This window comes from Solanum lycopersicum, chromosome 4 (assembly GCF_036512215.1).
Source record: "Solanum lycopersicum chromosome 4, SLM_r2.1".
Classification (NCBI taxonomy): domain Eukaryota; kingdom Viridiplantae; phylum Streptophyta; class Magnoliopsida; order Solanales; family Solanaceae; genus Solanum; species Solanum lycopersicum.
The window spans coordinates 67960605-67978076 of NC_090803.1; the positions used below are offsets into that span (position 1 = coordinate 67960605).

Genomic DNA, 17472 nt, shown 5'->3' on the forward strand with positions numbered 1-17472 from the left:
TACATTTTAATAATGACTAATTCTAATCACACTTGAAATGAGAATTTTAACATTGACCGTTAATTACCATTTTATTATTAAAGTGAACTACAGGTCAACTGCACCAATGCTTTTGCTGGTGCCAAAGTCAAAATATAATTTCCACCTTTCATGTGATTAATTCAATATTTACTATGTATACGTAACAAAAATTACTAAAATTAATGTCAGATATACCATACCCTAATCTCTGCAAAATGCCAATGACGTAGATGATCATGCACACGAAATGTACTAGCTATTTTTATGTATATAATAGATGTTGAATTCATATTCTGATATTAAACATGATCATAAACTCAAAAATATGTAACAGGCAAGAGTAGAGATGACAACACTACACTGTAAACATCATTGAGAAATACGAAAACCATACAACATTTTGACTGTAAATGAAGGGTTTCATGAAGAAAAATAAAACTAATGTTCAAACCAACACCGAGCTAACGAAAATAGCCATAGAGTTCTAAGAAGCAGATGCAACAGTTCCAGGGGTTAGTATCGTCTGTAGTAGGACCGGTCATGAGAACTCGAAAGAATCTGAAAGGAAGTAATGCATTTGAACCAGTAACTGGCCATGATGCAAATTGACCTGGCTTGCAAATAGTTTGATCATTCTCATGTACTCTCAGATTTGTCCAGCTTTTCCCATCCAAAGAGCCCTGAGAATGCAATTCACCAAAAATTGTTATTAGAACGCCACTTTTAACACCGTTTCAGTTCTACAAAATGGAGATGTTGGTATGTATATATGTATAATCTATAGACGAGTTACGAGTACATCCACAGATCCACTAGAGATAATGTGTACACTGGTTTGTGAATGTTGAGTGAGCTGCTTACCTGAAGGTTCCAACGTCTGATAAATGCTCTTGATCCATCCTGTCTCAATGTGTAGTAGTTACACATGAGCTGCATCGATTCATCAAATATTAAATGCGTCAGATGTTTCATCTTCTAGTTGAATACCAAATGGGAAAATCAATCAGGGATATTGACATGCAGTTTGTGTGTGCTATAAACGAGAGAGAGTACTTTTAACGAAACCAAAAGAGCAGAGATAAGTGTTCACTTTCAATATCTTGATCCAAGGTATACTGACCAGCACTACTCTAGACAACCATGATATCGTGCAATGCCCTTACAATGAGAAAAGCAAGTTATCGATGTTCAATTTTAAATGTTTCATTTTCACAAGTCAATTAAAAATACAGATGAATCTGAGAATCAGCACGGACGAAGTGATTGTCTAAGTTACAACATACATCTTATTTTACAAAAACTTCTTTCAGCTCCCTTGAGTACACACAATTAAATTATACACAAACCAATAAATCTAACCTGGTGATCCGGACCAATATCAACCATCCACCACGAAGTGTTTCTTCCCCCCTCCATCTGAGGTCCAGCAACAGATGTACCCTGAGACCAAAAAAAATTTCATCGTTCATATTATGGAGCTAACACACTCTTTTGTGTCCTTAACGCCATCAATGAAAAAGAGAGAGCAAAAGAATATTTCTTTCTTTTTTTCTCAAATTAATTTAAAAGGAGAAGATACTTCACAATAATTGAATGTCATCCTATTCATACCTGGAAGTTCCTTGACACCAACACCTTGGGATCAGTGCATCTTGAAATGGGGCTACTAGCCGTGATAATTACTCTCTGAAACATGAATTACCAATGTTAAACAGATGACAGAATGAGATGGTAAACAATAGTATATTTTTTAGAACGGTAGCAAGTCAAAAGGAGGAAGGTTAATTGCTTTTTGCAGCTGTGGATTTACCTTGGACAAAACAGGATTTACCCACTGGTGTTTCCCATATGATGTGCCAGCAAAATAAAGGACCCCGTTGCTATCTCCATCGCATATGTAGAGCAGCTCCTTAAAACTTGATTTTCTATGCTGAAATCTATTATCATAAGATACAGAGAACTTCATCAGCATCAGCTTTTAGACATTTTGTATAGTCATGCTCCAATTGAAAGACAGGTTTTAGCATGCATACGGACCGACAAATAGTTCCTTCATTTATTAGACGCGTAATATACTAGGTCACTCCCTTGAGGATATTGCAATACCATATATAACTACGGTCACAGGGTGGTTTGAATAAAACCTTTCAAGTATACTCACCTCTGGTTGCCTTGAAAATCGGTGATCTCAAATTCCAGAAATCTTAATGCCTCTTTAACCTGTTAAATAGTATATGATTTAATACTCCAAAGTTATCAAAATGACAAAACATAAGAAAAATTATAAATGTTAGTCCATGCCATGGAATCTTTCTCTAAAGGATTGCAACGTACCAGATGGTCAAAAGTGGGAATTTGCTGGCTAAGGCTACTCTGTTCAAACTGCAGGAATCCCATCAAAGCCAACAATTAATAGAGCCAACTTTAGTATACATTAATCTTGAATGACCGGGAAGTGAGGTGCTCCTAAATTTCAAGGTATATACCTTATTCAGCAAATCAGGTGAAAGTAAAGGGAACCGCACAAGATGCAGAAATTCATTTAGAGACTCAAGTCTCTCTCCAAAAAGCATCTCAGGTGTTGAATTTACCATCAATTCGTTTACTGCTTCCCATCCATACAGTTCTCTTGCTTGTAAGCACCAAAGCAAGATGGCATTGAGAACTCTCTCTTCAGATGTCACTGTTAAATCTGTATGCTGAAAAATGAAATCGTTTATCGTGAGAGAGATATACTGTCAATTCAATGGGATATAAAACTTACTAGTGCATCTCTAAATAAAGTGAATTTTATAATTTTCTTCCTTATCAAGAATATTTCCAAAGATCTAATCATCTGAACTCTTCTGTCCAAGGGATGAAACATTAAATATGACCCACTATTATACTGCACTTGTTGAAGTTCGCAAAAGATATCCCCCCTTGCAGACATCTACTCCAACTAGAGAATCGAGATTTAAGTACAAAAAATCCCAACACTCTTCATAATTTTATCATGTATAAGGAGGAAATGATGATCACCTGAAGGATATTGCTAAAACTTGATTCATCTAACATGACAAAGTCAATGCTTGCAGTTGTACAATAATCGAAGTGCATGGAGAATATCCTCTCACAGGTTTCTTCAATGAGCTTACATGAGGGAATCGATGATATCACTTGAAGAATTGGGCATACTGAATCCTGCAATAAAGATCAATAGTTAGTATCACAATCACGATCCAAAGACTTTACCAAAGTGTCTTCTTCCTCGTCCACTAAACTTGGCATAATAGAAAAAGTTCTTGAACCTTCTTCCAATAGGAGAACTCCATCCCTGCATATAATGTATAGATGAAAGGTATTAATATTTATATCTCATTTTCATAAAACGGCTCTGCTCACGCTCACAACTCCGAACCGCATCACTTCTCCACTCTTTTAATTGTAGTCTGACATTTAGCACTTTCAACATGCACACGACAGATACAGGTTTAGCAACAAAAGAGGAAGTATGTCTAGAAAGAGGTCAAAATCACAAGATTACCTCTGAGAGGCACTCCAGAAGTATTTTGCAGCACTCCTGATGAAGAAGTGTCACCCCAAACTCATCGGCTAGTAAAAGTAGCTGAAGTAACAAGGTATTGATTCCTGCAGTAGCTTCTTTATTAAGTTCTCCACTGTACATGAATTCTAGCATAATCTTGAATGCCTCAAGAGGAACATCTTTTAAGCAGACCACTGAAGAAACACTCTCCCTCATTCCATTTGTAAACATCTGCCAATTCAAAAGATTTCTCATTATTCTGAAAGCCAGAAGATAAACATTAAACTACTTAAATAACGAAACTGAAAGTTTTGCTTCAGAATTGCACAGATGCAAGAAACAAATGCAGAGAACTAGCACACATTGAGTATGGCTATTGATTCATGACCGATTCTGAGTTCCTACCGTTCTTTCCAGGCGCCAACTCCAATTAAGAAATTGAAGAAATCCTCATTATCATGTTGATCTTAAAATCTTCTTTTCCTATGGGAGTGATTTCTCTAAGCAGCTCACATATAAACAACAAAAAAATGCTCAATAAAAAAGGTTACCACTAAAAAATTGCTGACTTTGAGTTTGAACATCAGAACAGATGAACATGTAATGCATCCTAGTCTAGTCCAAAAATTGAAGAAAAAGGCAAAGGTTCATTCAGTGCAACTAAAACCTTACACCTGATAATAATGGTGGAACCAGGATGTTGTAGTAAGAAACTTCTCTAATGAAGAGAGAAAGAAACAGGAAATTTCACAGGGCTTAAGACAAAAAATTCATACTTTTCGCTAGTGAATTTGATGTACCACACTCCCACTTCCAACTAAAGGCAGTAAGCTGGGCAAATTTGTCAAAGAGAAGTTGGTAACAACGTAAATTACCTTTGTGAAAGGAGTACTCCATGACCCAAGGATTACTTTATGTGATCGCAAAACAATATCATGAACTCCAACATAAAGGTCTAGATCACTATACTCTCCAGTCGAGAGGAACCGTTCAAGCCTTTCTCTATTAATTGGCAACCCATAAGGAAAAGTTTTGCTGCATTGAAGCCAGCTTGGATAAAATATGTCAACAAGCTGAGTTGAGTCAACGAGTTGCTTATCAGACATAATTCGCTCAAGGATCTCTTCACATTGCCTCACCAATGACATCACTTTATATTGTAAGCTCAAAGACTTCAATGAGCAGAGATCAGACTCCAAAATCTACAATGTTCAAATGTAGCAGTGAATCAGCAGCTATGAGATAAATATTCAAGTAAACTAAAAGTCGCATAGAACAATACCTTGCAAATTTATATCTATACGCATAATGTCACGCTTGGTACGTTTGATTTAAGATTTGGCTGGAGTCAGTAGTCTTTAGAAAAATTAGACAATAGGAAGAAATACAAAAATAAAGAAAATTTGGTTTATACACAAAACTCACATAGAGCAAATTTTAAAATTTTGATTTAATTCCTTCTCTGAATAGTAAAAAGAACTATTTTTTCTGTTCTTAGTTCCTGAAACTCAACAATGAAAAAGCAATAGGCATGTTATCCAAAGTTAAGCAGACAATTAGTGGAAGCATAATAATTTGAAATTGCCTGAAAGATGGGACTCACCTGAGTATGTCCAGTGTAGATGTACTGAAGAAGTGCATGAAGAACAGAATAACTTATGTCTGGCAGGTGAACAACTTCTTCAACTGATGAACTAAGACAAAAATCCCCACATGCCTCTAAAACTAGCTTATGAGCTGGAACAACCCTTTCTTCCTTTCCAACAATGAAAAACATATCCGATAACTCCCAATTCTCAAGAAACTTTCCAAGACCCCAACTTTCATAATTAGCAATTCCATCTTCTAACTCTTGTTCTAAATCATCCTCTCCAAAATCATGCTCAACAAAATCCACATGTTTCCACAAAGATAAATGATTTGGTGTGGCAGGCAGTACATTAACATTCCTGTAGCCAACATGTTTATCCCAACTGCTAAGACCAATGTACTGAACGGTACAATTGGGATTTGAATCAAGCCACTGAAAGCAAAGATTCTGGAAAGGATACCTTCCCTTGCCAATGCTAATTAATCCATCATAGATACTAATCCAGTAGCTTTGAAATGCTGAAGAACAACAAAGACCGACACCAGCAGCGTCCACCACCGTTTTACCATCAACCTCGATTTTCAATCTCTTGTTCCTATGACTACCAATGATTACAGTATAGTGTGGACAGTTATCCCTTTTGTAGTGATAGTGCTGACTCCCTACCTGCTCCCGAAAAACAACTGTTACATCATTATGCGCGAAAGCATCAAAAGCTACACAACCCCTCCCTGCTTCTCTAAATCTCAGATCATTAGGCCAGGCACACTCGAACGGGGCCACAGTAAGAAACTTCTTCTGCTTCTTCTCCATCATTTCTCCCTGAGGAAACAATTCCTCTTTACTCACTTGACAATACTGCTGATAATGAACCATAATTTTAGCCAGAGATTCAATAGTCAATATGAGAAATGATTGAGGAAAATCTTGCTAATATATAGAGAGATAGTAACAGAAAAGATTTTTTGAAAAAAAAAAACTACTTGCTTAATAGATCGTGATAAGCATGAATCATCAAATGGGATCCAGGAAGGGCTTTGACATTTGACAGCAATATATAAAGAAAAGGAAAAAGATGTCCTTGAAAGCAATTTCTATATATATGAGGTGCCACTTCAGAAATCTCAAAATCTAATGAGATAGTTGGGAGGGTCACCATCTGAAAATAACCCAGAAATCTCCAGACACCATACAATCAAACAAAAATATCGACGTATACAACTTGTGTTATCAATTTGCACCTCATCCTTATCCTCATTGCCAGATCACACCCAGAAAAAGTCAAATTCAATATCCAGCACATGGGTATTATGAAAAACGAAAAAGAAAAAACTGATCTTGGAAGAAAAATATCCACCATATTTCAAGAACAGAGAAAATCAGTCACAAAATTCAGCAGGGTAGGTCCAAAAACAGAAAAAATCTGATCTTGAAAGAAAAATGACCACAATATTTCAAGAACAGATAAAGTCAGCAACAAACTAAGCATCCAGCAAAAGGGTAGGTCCAAAAAAGGAGGAAAATCTTATTTTTGCAGAAAAATTTCAAGAATAATACAGAAATAGCATGGTGGGGCTGGTTTAAAGCTTATTACCTCATAATATCTTGATATATAGAGCTATCTCCATCCGTAGATCAAAGAAAAGAACTGGCCCATGTAGTAATTATAAACATAGACAAGGAAACAAAAAACAAAAAAAAGATGAGTTTGAATAGTGATTTTGATTGGACAGTGACAGAACAGAAAGAACCTTATAAAAAGTTGGGTATTTGATTCCTTTAAGGGAAATAGCAAAACTTCATGGATATTAGCGTTATTTGAGGTTGGCCAGTGGGGACGACAGTCTAATACACATTGATAATTACCATTTAGATTTTCCATTAGTTGTCTTTATCATCCACGTCAAGCTGAAGTGGCTCTTGTACCCTTTTATTATATATATCCTTCTGTTTTAGATATACATACACGCGAGCCTAGTGGAATTTGGAGCAAACAAAAAGTTTTAACAATTTAATGATTACAAAGTGAACTTAGCACCTAAAAATCTAGTTTCACTTATGAGAGTAACGGATAACTTAAGGTTATAAATTTTTCATCGTAAAACTAATTATTAATATTTATTATATTAAGATTATTATCTATGTGTCAAATTTTATCAGTTGACCTATAATATTATTTGTGTGATTTTTGTTTTTGAAGAAAAATCAACTAAAAAGTAAAACTAAGGACAATTTGATAATGTGACAAAGTCTTTAAGGAAGTGCATCCAGTAAATTAATTATCGTAACGAAAATAATGCAAGATCCGTTGTAGTCTAGTTGGTTAGGATACTCGGCTCTCACCCGAGAGACCCGGGTTCAAGTCCCGGCAACGGAATTGTTATTTTTGTTGAAATGTTATAAAACAATGGCTACGCAGCTTATTTTCTTTGTTAAATTTGTTACTTCGGTTTGTGTATTTATTTTACTTCAAATGTAAGCAACACTTTGATTGAGTCAAGTATAATATATGTGTGCTGAGAAGAAACTGCAACTTGAAAATATATATATATATTCAAGTAAAAGTATGAAAAGCAAGATTTCACATTCCAACAATGTACATGACATGAAAAAACATAAACAAAGTTTTCTCGGTAACAAAAGAACTCAAACACCCTCCCCCCTTCCCCCCAGAGCCTGGGGCAACTTATGTTGCTCATCAACAATTGCATTAAAAAAACTGAACACGTATAATATTACTGCAAGGAAGCAGTTTCCTCATGTGTTCCTCCTCCTAGTGAATCCTAAAACCATGCTTCTAATAGAAAAGAAGCTGGTTCACATCTAGTAGCATAGCCATATTTAGAAGTGCTGTACTTTCGGTGCACGCCAGTAAGTTTCCCAATTGCTGCCTTCTGATGGAAACAAACCATCAATTTTGAGCATTCCCTGTTGTAGAAAATCAAGGGACACACAATCAAACATCTCTCTGATTTGTCAATGAATAGATACTTGTTAATCCTGAGTATACTTACAAAAGTTGATCTTTGACATAGCTGCTATGCTTCTCACAGGTTTTATTCCACTCCTTAGACACACCGAGAGTGCATTGTGCAGTAAAGATAGCAGCAGCTGCAAGCATTGATGGTGGGAACCGAAGCATTTCATACTCCACTAGACATAGCTCTATCAAGAAGAATGACACTAGCTCCACCTGATTTAAACAGAAACAAAAAGTTGTATGAGTAGTGATTCAGAATGTTGTTATACTTCTTCGTAACACTCGTTCTATGTAGTAAAGAAGTTTGACACACCTTCTTATCAGACTGAGCTGCTTTAAGAAACCGTCTCATAAACGCATACACTGTAGGCACTGTCATGTTGAACTGTAAGGTATTAACCATCAACTTTTCCTGTGGACGGTTGAAATCACTTAGCCAACATAATGGAGGTAATACATTTCGTGTTAAATGTAAGATTTTGGTCTTTTATTTAACTAACCATTTCAAGCACTTCTTTTCTGGTGTAAGCCCTGTCAGAGATCAAAATTAAATCCTCCACTACAGGTACAGTAACCTCTTCATATTTGCAGGCAAGAAGCATAGCTGTTATTCCAACAAGTTGAAGTTTTTTCCTAATAACTGACTGAACTGCCAGGAATCTATCGATGAGATTCACAGTCAAATACAATGTCTCCTCCATCAGTTCAAACTTGTAGTGTACCTTTAAATTAGATTAGCCGTTAACAACACCCAAAATTCTACTTCATAAAATTCAGAAATGACACACAACAGCAGACTGTATACCTCAATCAGCCAGTCAATGAGGATGCCTCTCATCCTCTCATTGATGTCAAATTGTTGTTCCATATAGTTTGGAGGGACGCAGCTAACAATCTGCAATTAGAGAAAAGGGGTAAGCAAAAAACCTCCATTTCTTTCCAGATTGCGTATCAAAATTGAAATAATCATCCTTGATGGAATGACATCACAACAGAAACCTCCTAAGCATACCCTGCATGTGTGTGTGCGTACATTCTATGTTATGCATCTATTATTGGACTGGCTGAAAAGTTGCAGTGCTTAATTAATGTAGACTAGATTCTAGTGTAATGTGGCAATCTATTAAGCTTACTGATCATAAAGGTGAAAAATAATGACACTTCTGCAAACTCTACAACAAGCCATACTACTACTAATGAACATGAACAAGTTCTCCAACAGACAAATAGGAAGATTGGAGATAACATCTCTACCTCAGACTTCTTGTAGTAAGCATAGATGTCGTCGATGTATTCCACTACCGCAAGTGAGTTCTTTTTATCAGGACTGTCTATGTCCACAATTGACCAATCTTCTGCATCTTCCATCTCTATTTCCTCATCCTGAATTAAAGATAAAACAACATCAATGGCAGTCCAAACGCACATTCAGAACTAAGATACAAAGATCATATCAGCTTACCATCCTATCAATTTCCTCCATCATCGCTTCTGTATGTTGCACAAACATTGGCACAGAGGAATTACCAGTGGTCTTGTAATCTTCAGCATCAATAATAATGCAGTCTTCTGATTCATTTCTAACAGGTACCACTGGGACTGGTGGCTTTGTTACCTATGGAAAACTACAATGTTAACAACAGCTCAGCTTTACAATAAACCAAGAGGGGTTTGAAAGTGTATACCTCAACTGCTGGTTGATGCTGTTTGCTTGCGATTTGCGCAGCTAACTTCCTGAAATGTAAACAACGCCACATGCAAATTAACAGTGAATCGAGATCAGGTGTAACAATTTCTAGGATCCTGCTTCATATGGACAAACGCCTTCTTAGTATCATACAATCAAAGAGAAATAGAGTCAAACCTTGTGATTGGACGATGAATCGGAACAGGAGGGATCTTGTTAGCAGCACTGGCTTTGTTTCTAGAAAGAAATTAAAACAAAAAGTTGAAAAACAGGTAGAGAAATCAAGATTAAAACTAGAAATGGAATCGAGTACTCTGGTTTAAGAAGTTTTTACTCAGTAATGTCATTTCTCTTGTGGACAACAGCACAGTGTAATGGGGGAGCTCCCATCACATTCTTATTGATTGTGCTTAGTGCCCTCCTATTTTGCCCCAACCCTCCATTCACTTTTCCTCCAACACCAGGCCTCAATCCCCCTATATAACAATTAGGGTTTATCACAGTCAAATCAACAAACACAAAAGAATCAAAACAAACACTAATTCAAGAACACACAAAAAAAAGACTAAGCTCACCTTGAAGATTTGAAGGCCTAATCACTCCTGGGTAATTCTCATCTGATCCAGCCATCTTCACTGCACCAACCCACAAACCAAAAACAAAATCAAAAACCCAATTGAAAATTTGAATGACCCATCAATCTAAACCAAGAAAAATCATAAAGAATTAAGCTACACATATCAAAAACTTCATTTCATGAAACCCCAAATACCAACCTGAGAACTTGATCCACACTAGATGAAAAAGATCCGATCTTTGAGGTGAAACAACCCAAAAAAATCCCAGAAATCGATTAAAGACTAGTAATTGAAGAACCCCATGAAACTAATCAAAGATTTTCAAAAATAAAAATGTTCCTCTACTGATTAATCTTGTTAGGGTTCATTAAAAAGAGAGGATTTGGGAAATGGGTGTATAAAATTGAATCGTAAACATGGGATATATGTCTGCACATGCCACGCCTTTTTTGTTTTTCTTTCTTCATAAAATTTTGAAAGTAACGGCTAGTAAAATATAGCCGTTGGATGAAAGGTCGCGAAGTTCCTAACGGTTATCTTTCAAAAAATTGCTTCTAATCATCATATCTTTTGCTTTTTTAGTTTTTTTTTTCTTTCTAATTTTTTTTTTGGTCTCAAATAATTAATACTTAAAAACTATGATTATACTTTTTACTCCTTTTGATTAATTCTATTTTCTCCTCTTGCATGAATTTCTTTCGTTCACTTATATTTGTTAAGTATAGTCATTTTTATTGTTCATTTTAGATAATAAAGAGATCATATATAGTTCCTAATTAAGTATAGTCATTTCCTAATGCATTTTTCAAATGTTAAATTTATTTGTTCAAAGGGTAACTAAATACTATATATATTATTTTGGGATTCTAGTTTATAAAATCAATAATAATTTACCATGTTATGCTTATTTTACTCTTGATATTAAATACTATTCAATTTCTGTATTTATATGACTTATATTTAATAAAGGTGGTTTGTATATATACTTTTATCATTTACTGTTTCTTAATATGTGTGTCAAGTTCAATAATTGACAACTATTGTTGAATAAAAGGTATACTTAATTAATAGATGAATTGTGTTTAGATTTGATACTATAAGAAACTATGTTAAGATGGTTTGAATGAATATAATTGATATGTGATTTTATCAATTGTCAGCTTGAATGATGATCGTGAGTTTGGAATAATGTTGAATCTTTATAAATTGAAATAAAACATCGTCATGAATGGATTCATACAAGCATTGTAGGCTTATCTATTTAATTTCTTCGTTTTATTGAGTAATCATATTTAAATTTAACATTGTAGAAGTTAATTGAGTATTTCATATCTATTAGAATAATCGAAACGAATTAGATTGATCGATCTTTTTATTTATTAAATGCTAGCTTGAGTACAAAATAAATAACTTTTGTCATGGAACCTCATAATTTGATTGATGTGTTATATATTTAAAATACTATTCTTTTTTTAACTCAAAAAGACTATTAGTTTTACCCAAATTAAGAGTCCCATTTTTTATTTGAATTGCATTTGTGGATGTATAAAATCTGAAATAAACTATTTGAAGGTGTTTAATACTTTATTGTTTAGGAGAAAATTTATATTCGTTAGACAGTGCTAGTAAAAAACTTGGACCACTAGCTATTAAATATTTATTGAAGGATTAAACTATATAATATATTTATCTACCTCTCCGATATCCTCTTATAAATAAAAAATCTTGAGTTAAAATTTTATATACTAATCGGATTTTGTTTGCCTTAATTTTCCTTTGCCATTTTAACGATGGACGCTCCATAGTCCCTACGTATGGCCCTTTTTTTAATTTGATATAGTATTAATAAAAGAAAACCATTAAAATATGATTATAAAAATAAAATAAAAATTAACTTATACAAAATCATTTCATATCTCAATAAATTCATTGAACCCATCAAATTTAATTACTATATCCACCTCACAAGCTAAATTTATCTAGTATAAAAGTTTTCTATTTTTCATAATTGCATAGATATAAAATTTAATGAGATAATGTTTCAAATTAAACAAAAGTGACATGTTGTTTATAGCTTAATATAGTAAGGTACTATTTTTAAAGGCCCATAAATTTTGTTACTTTATCCCATATTTTATGTGTCGAATTTTGAGATTGACCGAAAAGAGAAAAATCAAATCCAGAAAATTTCTTCCAAATTATTAGGGTTTTGATTTTTCTATCCTCCAAGAAACAAACAACCTATAATTTATTGAATCCAAAATTCACATTTTTATTATTATTGGTTTTGTTTCTTGGAGTTTTTCAAATGGTATCAGCTGGGGAAATAGAATTTGAACAAGGGTTTAAAATGGATGAAGAAAATGATCAATCAAATCGTATTACAACTCCTATTGATAATAAGGATTTGGTATACGAACTTATGGGTATAATTCATATTATAAGTTCTTACGCAGAATTTAGGAGGACTCAAAGAAAGGAAAGTCGTAATCTTGTACGTAGGATGAAACTTTTATTACCCCTTTTAGAAGAAATTCGAGATTTCCAAGGAAAAATACCTGAATCAGGTGTTCATTGTTTGGTGAAAATGAAGAAGGCATTTCATTCTGCTAAAAAGTTGTTAAAAACTTGTCATTGTGGTAGCAAACTTTATCTGGTAACTAATTCTATCCTTAATTCTGTTAATATCATCAATTATATTAATAAGTGTGACCGTCCTATCTAAAATCATACTTTAGTCATTACTAATTTATATTATGTCACCTGATTCTGTTTCTCGAGGTTTTGGCATGTGTGTTCACCTCGTTTAGAAGCTTAAGCTAGTCTAGAAATGACGATATTATATGTTTCTGGGATTGATTTTCTTGGTTTTTCGTATGTAGGCTTTGGAAAGTGAGGCTGTTATAAGGAGATTTCATTCTGTATATGAAAAATTAAGCCAAACTTTGGATGGAATGCCTTATGAAGAACTTGGTATTTCAGATGAAGAGAAAGAACAGGTACGAAGAAAAATGTTTTCCTAGAAAATAAGTGGTTTTCTTACTTATATTGACGATATGATACTTTTCAGGTGGAGTTGATGATCATTCAATTTAAAAGGTCTAAGAAACGAATTGATACTCAAGATATGGAACTCGCGATGGATTTGATGGTTTCATTGTCCTCGGAGAATGATCGAAATGCAGATAGTGCTAGTATAGAAAGGCTAGCGAAAAAACTGGAATTGCATACAGTTGAGGATTTAAAAGCTGAAATGATATCAGTTAATGAAGTTATAAAAGAAAGACGATCACATAATGCTGAGAACACACAACGAATCGTTGATCTTCTTGACAAATTGAAGAAATTAGCAGGTATGGAAGAAACTGGTCCTTGTGATGAACCTGTTATGCCTAAAGCTCTCGAGAAATCAACCTCGATAGCTATACCAAACGAGTTTCTTTGTCCTATCACATTACAGATTATGGCTGATCCTGTTATTATCTCAACAGGACAGGTGAGTAAATTTGTTGATTATATATATATGCATAGCATCTTACTTGGTGAAATGTGACATACTATCTTTTGCAGACGTATGAAAGAGATAGTATACAACAGTGGTTGGATTCAAATCATCATACATGTCCGAAAACGGGGGAAACTTTGACACATTTGTCATTAGCACCAAACTTTGCTCTAAGGAATTTAATTGAAGAGTGGTGTTCGAAAAACAACTTTCAACTTCCAGCAAAAGAGGCTCCAACGAACCCTGAAAGTCCTTGTGCTGGAAGTGATGAAAAGCTATTGTCGTTGATTAAAGACCTGTCTTTTAGTCATTTAGAAGTGCAGAGAAAGGCTGTAACAAAGATCAGAATGCTTTCGAAAGAAAATCCAGAGAAACGAACATTGATAGCTAATTATGGAGGAATTCCACCACTGGTGTTGCTACTTTCCTATCCGGATTCAAAAATCCAGGAACATGCTGTGACAGCTCTTTTAAACTTGTCAATCGATGAATCAAACAAGAAACTTATATCCAGAGAAAACGCGATTCCTGAAATAATAGAGATTTTGCAAAATGGAAGTGTTGGAGCTAAAGAGAACTCTGCAGCAGCATTATTTAGCTTATCAATGCTTGATGAAAACAAAGTAGCTATAGGTTCGTTAAATGGCATCCCTCCGTTGATTGATCTGTTAAAAAACGGAACAATCAGAGGGAGGAAGGATGCCATTACTGCACTTTTCAATCTATGTTTCAACCATGCTAACAAAAGTATCGCGATCCAAGCTGGGATTGTAGCACCATTACTTCAACTACTAGAGGAAAAACACTTAGACATGGTTGATGAGACATTGTCAATATTGTTGATTCTCGCGACTCATCCAGAAGGCAGACAGGTAATTGGAAAGCTTTCCTTCATCGAAACACTTGTAAATTTGATGAAGGATGGCACTCCCAAGAACAAGGAATGTTCTGTTGCTGTGCTTTTCGAGTTGAGTACCTACAATTCAAATCTTATGCTTGCTGCTCTTCAATACGGCGTGTATGAATATCTAGTAGAGATAAGTAAGGAGGGAACTGATCGCGGCCAAAGGAAAGCAAAATCAATACTACAACTTATGACCAAAACTGAGCAGATCCCATATTGATAATGCAAAGTCCAAATGTACATCTGCTTAGCATTTGGCTCGTCCTGTCGTCCATGTAGGTCAACTTGGATCTATGTCCAAATTAACGAATATATATTTGTTACATGTTATATAATGTAAGAAAAAGAAACAAAACACGAGTGCTAAATAGAACTCGTTGAAGGGTTGTGTCTCTTCAGAAAAGGTAAAAGAAGTCCTAACGGAAACTGTATGAAGAACTTTCTCCAATGATTCAAGGCAAAGTTAGAAGAATTTTTACAGGAATATTTCTCCTTGTAATCCAGGTATGATCATAGACTATGTTACTCAGACTTTTCAAAATTGTTGACAAGTGCATGTCAGATACTCCAAAAAAATAGTGCATTTTGGAGAATCTAACATAAATGCAACAATAAATTTGAAGAGTCAAATCATAGATTGTGAACTTGCATTACAATCTAGTGTTGATTAGATGGATGTGATTGTTTTTATGTGACTAATGAAAACAAATTAATGGAGAAGAATCATGGGAAAATGTGTGTTGTTGAGATTGTAAACATTGTTTTAGTTCTCCTTGGACATTGTTTTTTCTTCTTTTCCTATTGAAAGCTTGTAACTATTAAATACAAAAATCAAACCCCTTAAGAAAATCTCATTTATTTTTATTTTTATGGTACTATTGATTTTGCAACAAATCACTATCTTTATCGAGTATAATACGACTATCCTTTGGTTGGTGAGATAAGAAATCTCAGGATATTTCATACGATTGTTTTGACTTGCATTTGGTGATAAGTATTATTTAGTCTCTAGATTATTTTATCCCACAAAAATAATTTTGTTGACACATTGTGATGAAACTAGAGTCGAGCAATTGGATTTTATTAACATTAATTAAAACTAGTCTTTATTATGATATTTCATTTATAAAAAATTTTGAAAAAAAACGTGGAAATGTAATGATCATATTTTACATAATATATGGAGGGTAAGATAGATATAAGTGAAGGGTGTTTATGGTTATGATTAAACAACTAAAGCGAACCGTAATCTCAATTAAATTGATTAAAAAAATTAATATTTGGTTTGATTTGGTATTTTAAATTTTGAAAATCGATACTCTTTGGTTTGATTTTAGTTTTACTAAAAAATAAGTACAAAAATAACCACCAAACCCATAAATTAGAAATTTAAATTTTATAATTATTTATATATTATTTATAAATAAATATTAATACTTTGTTAAATTTTAAGTAACTTAAGTCTTTTAACTTTACAATTTTCTCAAGCCTAATATTTAAATTTTAGCTTATTTACAATCCTAAGTCCAATTTTGTCAAAATTTATTGCCTACCATACTTTTCATAAGATAGTCACACACTTTCTCTTAATTTATAACTTAATTATTAAATTAAATCCGATTAAATTAATTTTAACCAATAACCAATTTAAATCAAATCACGAAGACCCCTAAATATAACCTAACAACAAAACACAAAATTTTGAAAAGTTAATAAAAAAGGAAAAAAACAATTAGGCAGTTTGGTATGGAGAGTTTGGAGGCTAAATTTGGTACTGCTTTAATATTAACAGTACAGTGTTTTGACTTTTGAGTATTGATAAACGACAATAAAAATGGAAAATATATTAATTGGTCGAAAACCACTCTCAATTTTAATATTTAATTGGTGCAACCAATTAAATGTAACTACTATTCACGTATATGTGATTCTACATATGTTTAGAATATATATAGACATGAAATTTAATTGGACCAAATACTTCTAATAGAGGTTTTAAATAGGAGTATATAACTATGTGAAAAAATCTATATATTTTGTTTAAAGAAAAAATAAAATTGATCCCAGATTGTAATAACAAGGGGTAAGAATATAAGTTTAACTCATCCAATTAAAATTTGAATTCATTTTTATCGGATAACTATGATAGCATGAGATAGAATATACATGTTAAAATAGTTGTGGTTCTCATGAATTCGATGTTGCCAATCTGTGTTAAGAAAATCAAAAATTACTGGTTGTTGTAAATTAATCAGAAACACGAAGTAACTGAGATTTTAGAACCAGTAAATAAGATGAACATAAATTTATTTGTAAAAAAATAATTAATCTGTAAAACTTATCAGAATCTTGAATACTCTTTTTTGATAATTTAGGAAGAAAATCAAGTCCACTAAATTCACAGTGTCCCCTTAAGGAAATTATTCTTCTCTAGTATCCGAGGTTTGATTTGGAATATAACCTCCCAGGGTAAAATGATCTTAATCAGTAGAGTATAGATACCAAAATCTCTACTGTCAGCGAATCAATCCACAGCAGGAAAGTACACGAAGAAAAATGTGTTTTTTAAGAAGAAGGAAGATCAGAAAATTCGTTAGTAAATATTCTGAAGACTGAATGGTATTTATAGGCAAGAATAATATATTCTGAAAGGTTGCAATCTTTCAAATGGTATTGACTG

The 17472-nt window shown here is 33.6% G+C and overlaps 3 protein-coding genes and 1 non-coding gene across 7 annotated transcripts; 2 read left to right on the forward strand and 2 right to left on the reverse strand.

Annotated features, from left to right (window-relative positions):
* Positions 1–362: 362 nt before the first annotated feature.
* Positions 363–6980, reverse strand: LOC101258455 (BTB/POZ domain-containing protein At2g30600). Of its 3 annotated transcripts, none has more exons than XM_004238379.5 (13): positions 6733–6980; positions 5151–5996; positions 4423–4749; positions 3548–3778; positions 3043–3204; positions 2508–2720; positions 2356–2403; positions 2183–2241; positions 1832–1958; positions 1633–1707; positions 1381–1461; positions 883–951; positions 363–701 (listed from the first exon to the last, which is right to left on the reverse strand). In XM_004238379.5, the coding sequence occupies exons 2-13, from the start codon at positions 5952–5954 to the stop codon at positions 483–485; spliced, it is 2415 nt and encodes an 804-aa protein (XP_004238427.1). In that variant the 5' UTR covers positions 5955–5996; positions 6733–6980; the 3' UTR covers positions 363–482. The 3 variants fall into 3 exon arrangements, with proteins under 3 accessions (XP_004238427.1, XP_010320456.1, XP_010320455.1); XM_010322154.4 differs by having other exon boundaries at positions 5151–5999; positions 6733–6968; XM_010322153.4 differs by lacking the exon at positions 6733–6980 and having other exon boundaries at positions 5151–6720.
* A 462-nt stretch (positions 6981–7442) lies between these two features.
* On the forward strand, positions 7443–7515 carry TRNAE-CUC (transfer RNA glutamic acid (anticodon CUC)). The gene has a single exon. It is a non-coding gene; the product is annotated as a tRNA-Glu (tRNA).
* Positions 7516–7666: 151 nt separating this feature from the next.
* Positions 7667–10848, reverse strand: LOC101258748 (G2/mitotic-specific cyclin-2). Its single transcript, XM_004238380.5, has 12 exons — positions 10582–10848; positions 10381–10440; positions 10140–10281; positions 9983–10042; positions 9804–9852; positions 9581–9733; positions 9373–9501; positions 8924–9013; positions 8619–8840; positions 8432–8530; positions 8153–8331; positions 7667–8066 (listed from the first exon to the last, which is right to left on the reverse strand). The coding sequence occupies exons 2-12, from the start codon at positions 10433–10435 to the stop codon at positions 7922–7924; spliced, it is 1323 nt and encodes a 440-aa protein (XP_004238428.1). The 5' UTR covers positions 10436–10440; positions 10582–10848; the 3' UTR covers positions 7667–7921.
* Positions 10849–12397: 1549 nt separating this feature from the next.
* On the forward strand, positions 12398–15641 carry LOC101259042 (U-box domain-containing protein 15). 2 transcript variants are annotated; one of them, XM_004238381.5, is made up of 4 exons: positions 12398–13039; positions 13266–13382; positions 13454–13879; positions 13954–15641. In XM_004238381.5, exons 1-4 carry the CDS (start codon positions 12692–12694, stop codon positions 15010–15012), a joined length of 1950 nt encoding a protein of 649 aa, XP_004238429.1. In that variant the 5' UTR covers positions 12398–12691; the 3' UTR covers positions 15013–15641. The 2 variants fall into 2 exon arrangements, with proteins under 2 accessions (XP_004238429.1, XP_069153580.1); XM_069297479.1 differs by lacking the exon at positions 13266–13382 and having other exon boundaries at positions 12518–13039.
* Positions 15642–17472: the final 1831 nt, after the last annotated feature.

What these genes read in the sequence shown, in the direction of transcription:
- LOC101258455 (XM_010322153.4), bottom strand. Translation starts at nt 6,014, where the DNA reads ATGGTTCATTATCAGCAGTATTGTCAAGTGAGTAAAGAGGAATTGTTT. An exon ending in TAAATCCTGTTTTGTCCAAG is followed by an intron (nt 1,708 to 1,831) that starts GTAAATCCACAG and finishes TTCATGTTTCAG; the next exon opens with AGAGTAATTATCACGGCTAG. An exon ending in TCAGACGTTGGAACCTTCAG is followed by an intron (nt 702 to 882) that starts GTAAGCAGCTCA and finishes TTGCATTCTCAG; the next exon opens with GGCTCTTTGGATGGGAAAAG.
- LOC101258748 (XM_004238380.5), bottom strand. Translation starts at nt 10,435, where the DNA reads ATGGCTGGATCAGATGAGAATTACCCAGGAGTGATTAGGCCTTCAAAT. An exon ending in TAGGCCTTCAAATCTTCAAG is followed by an intron (nt 10,282 to 10,380) that starts GTGAGCTTAGTC and finishes ATTGTTATATAG; the next exon opens with GGGGATTGAGGCCTGGTGTT. An exon ending in ATTCATCGTCCAATCACAAG is followed by an intron (nt 9,853 to 9,982) that starts GTTTGACTCTAT and finishes TTTACATTTCAG; the next exon opens with GAAGTTAGCTGCGCAAATCG.
- LOC101259042 (XM_004238381.5), top strand. Translation starts at nt 12,692, where the DNA reads ATGGTATCAGCTGGGGAAATAGAATTTGAACAAGGGTTTAAAATGGAT. An exon ending in GTGGTAGCAAACTTTATCTG is followed by an intron (nt 13,040 to 13,265) that starts GTAACTAATTCT and finishes TTTCGTATGTAG; the next exon opens with GCTTTGGAAAGTGAGGCTGT. An exon ending in CAGATGAAGAGAAAGAACAG is followed by an intron (nt 13,383 to 13,453) that starts GTACGAAGAAAA and finishes GATACTTTTCAG; the next exon opens with GTGGAGTTGATGATCATTCA.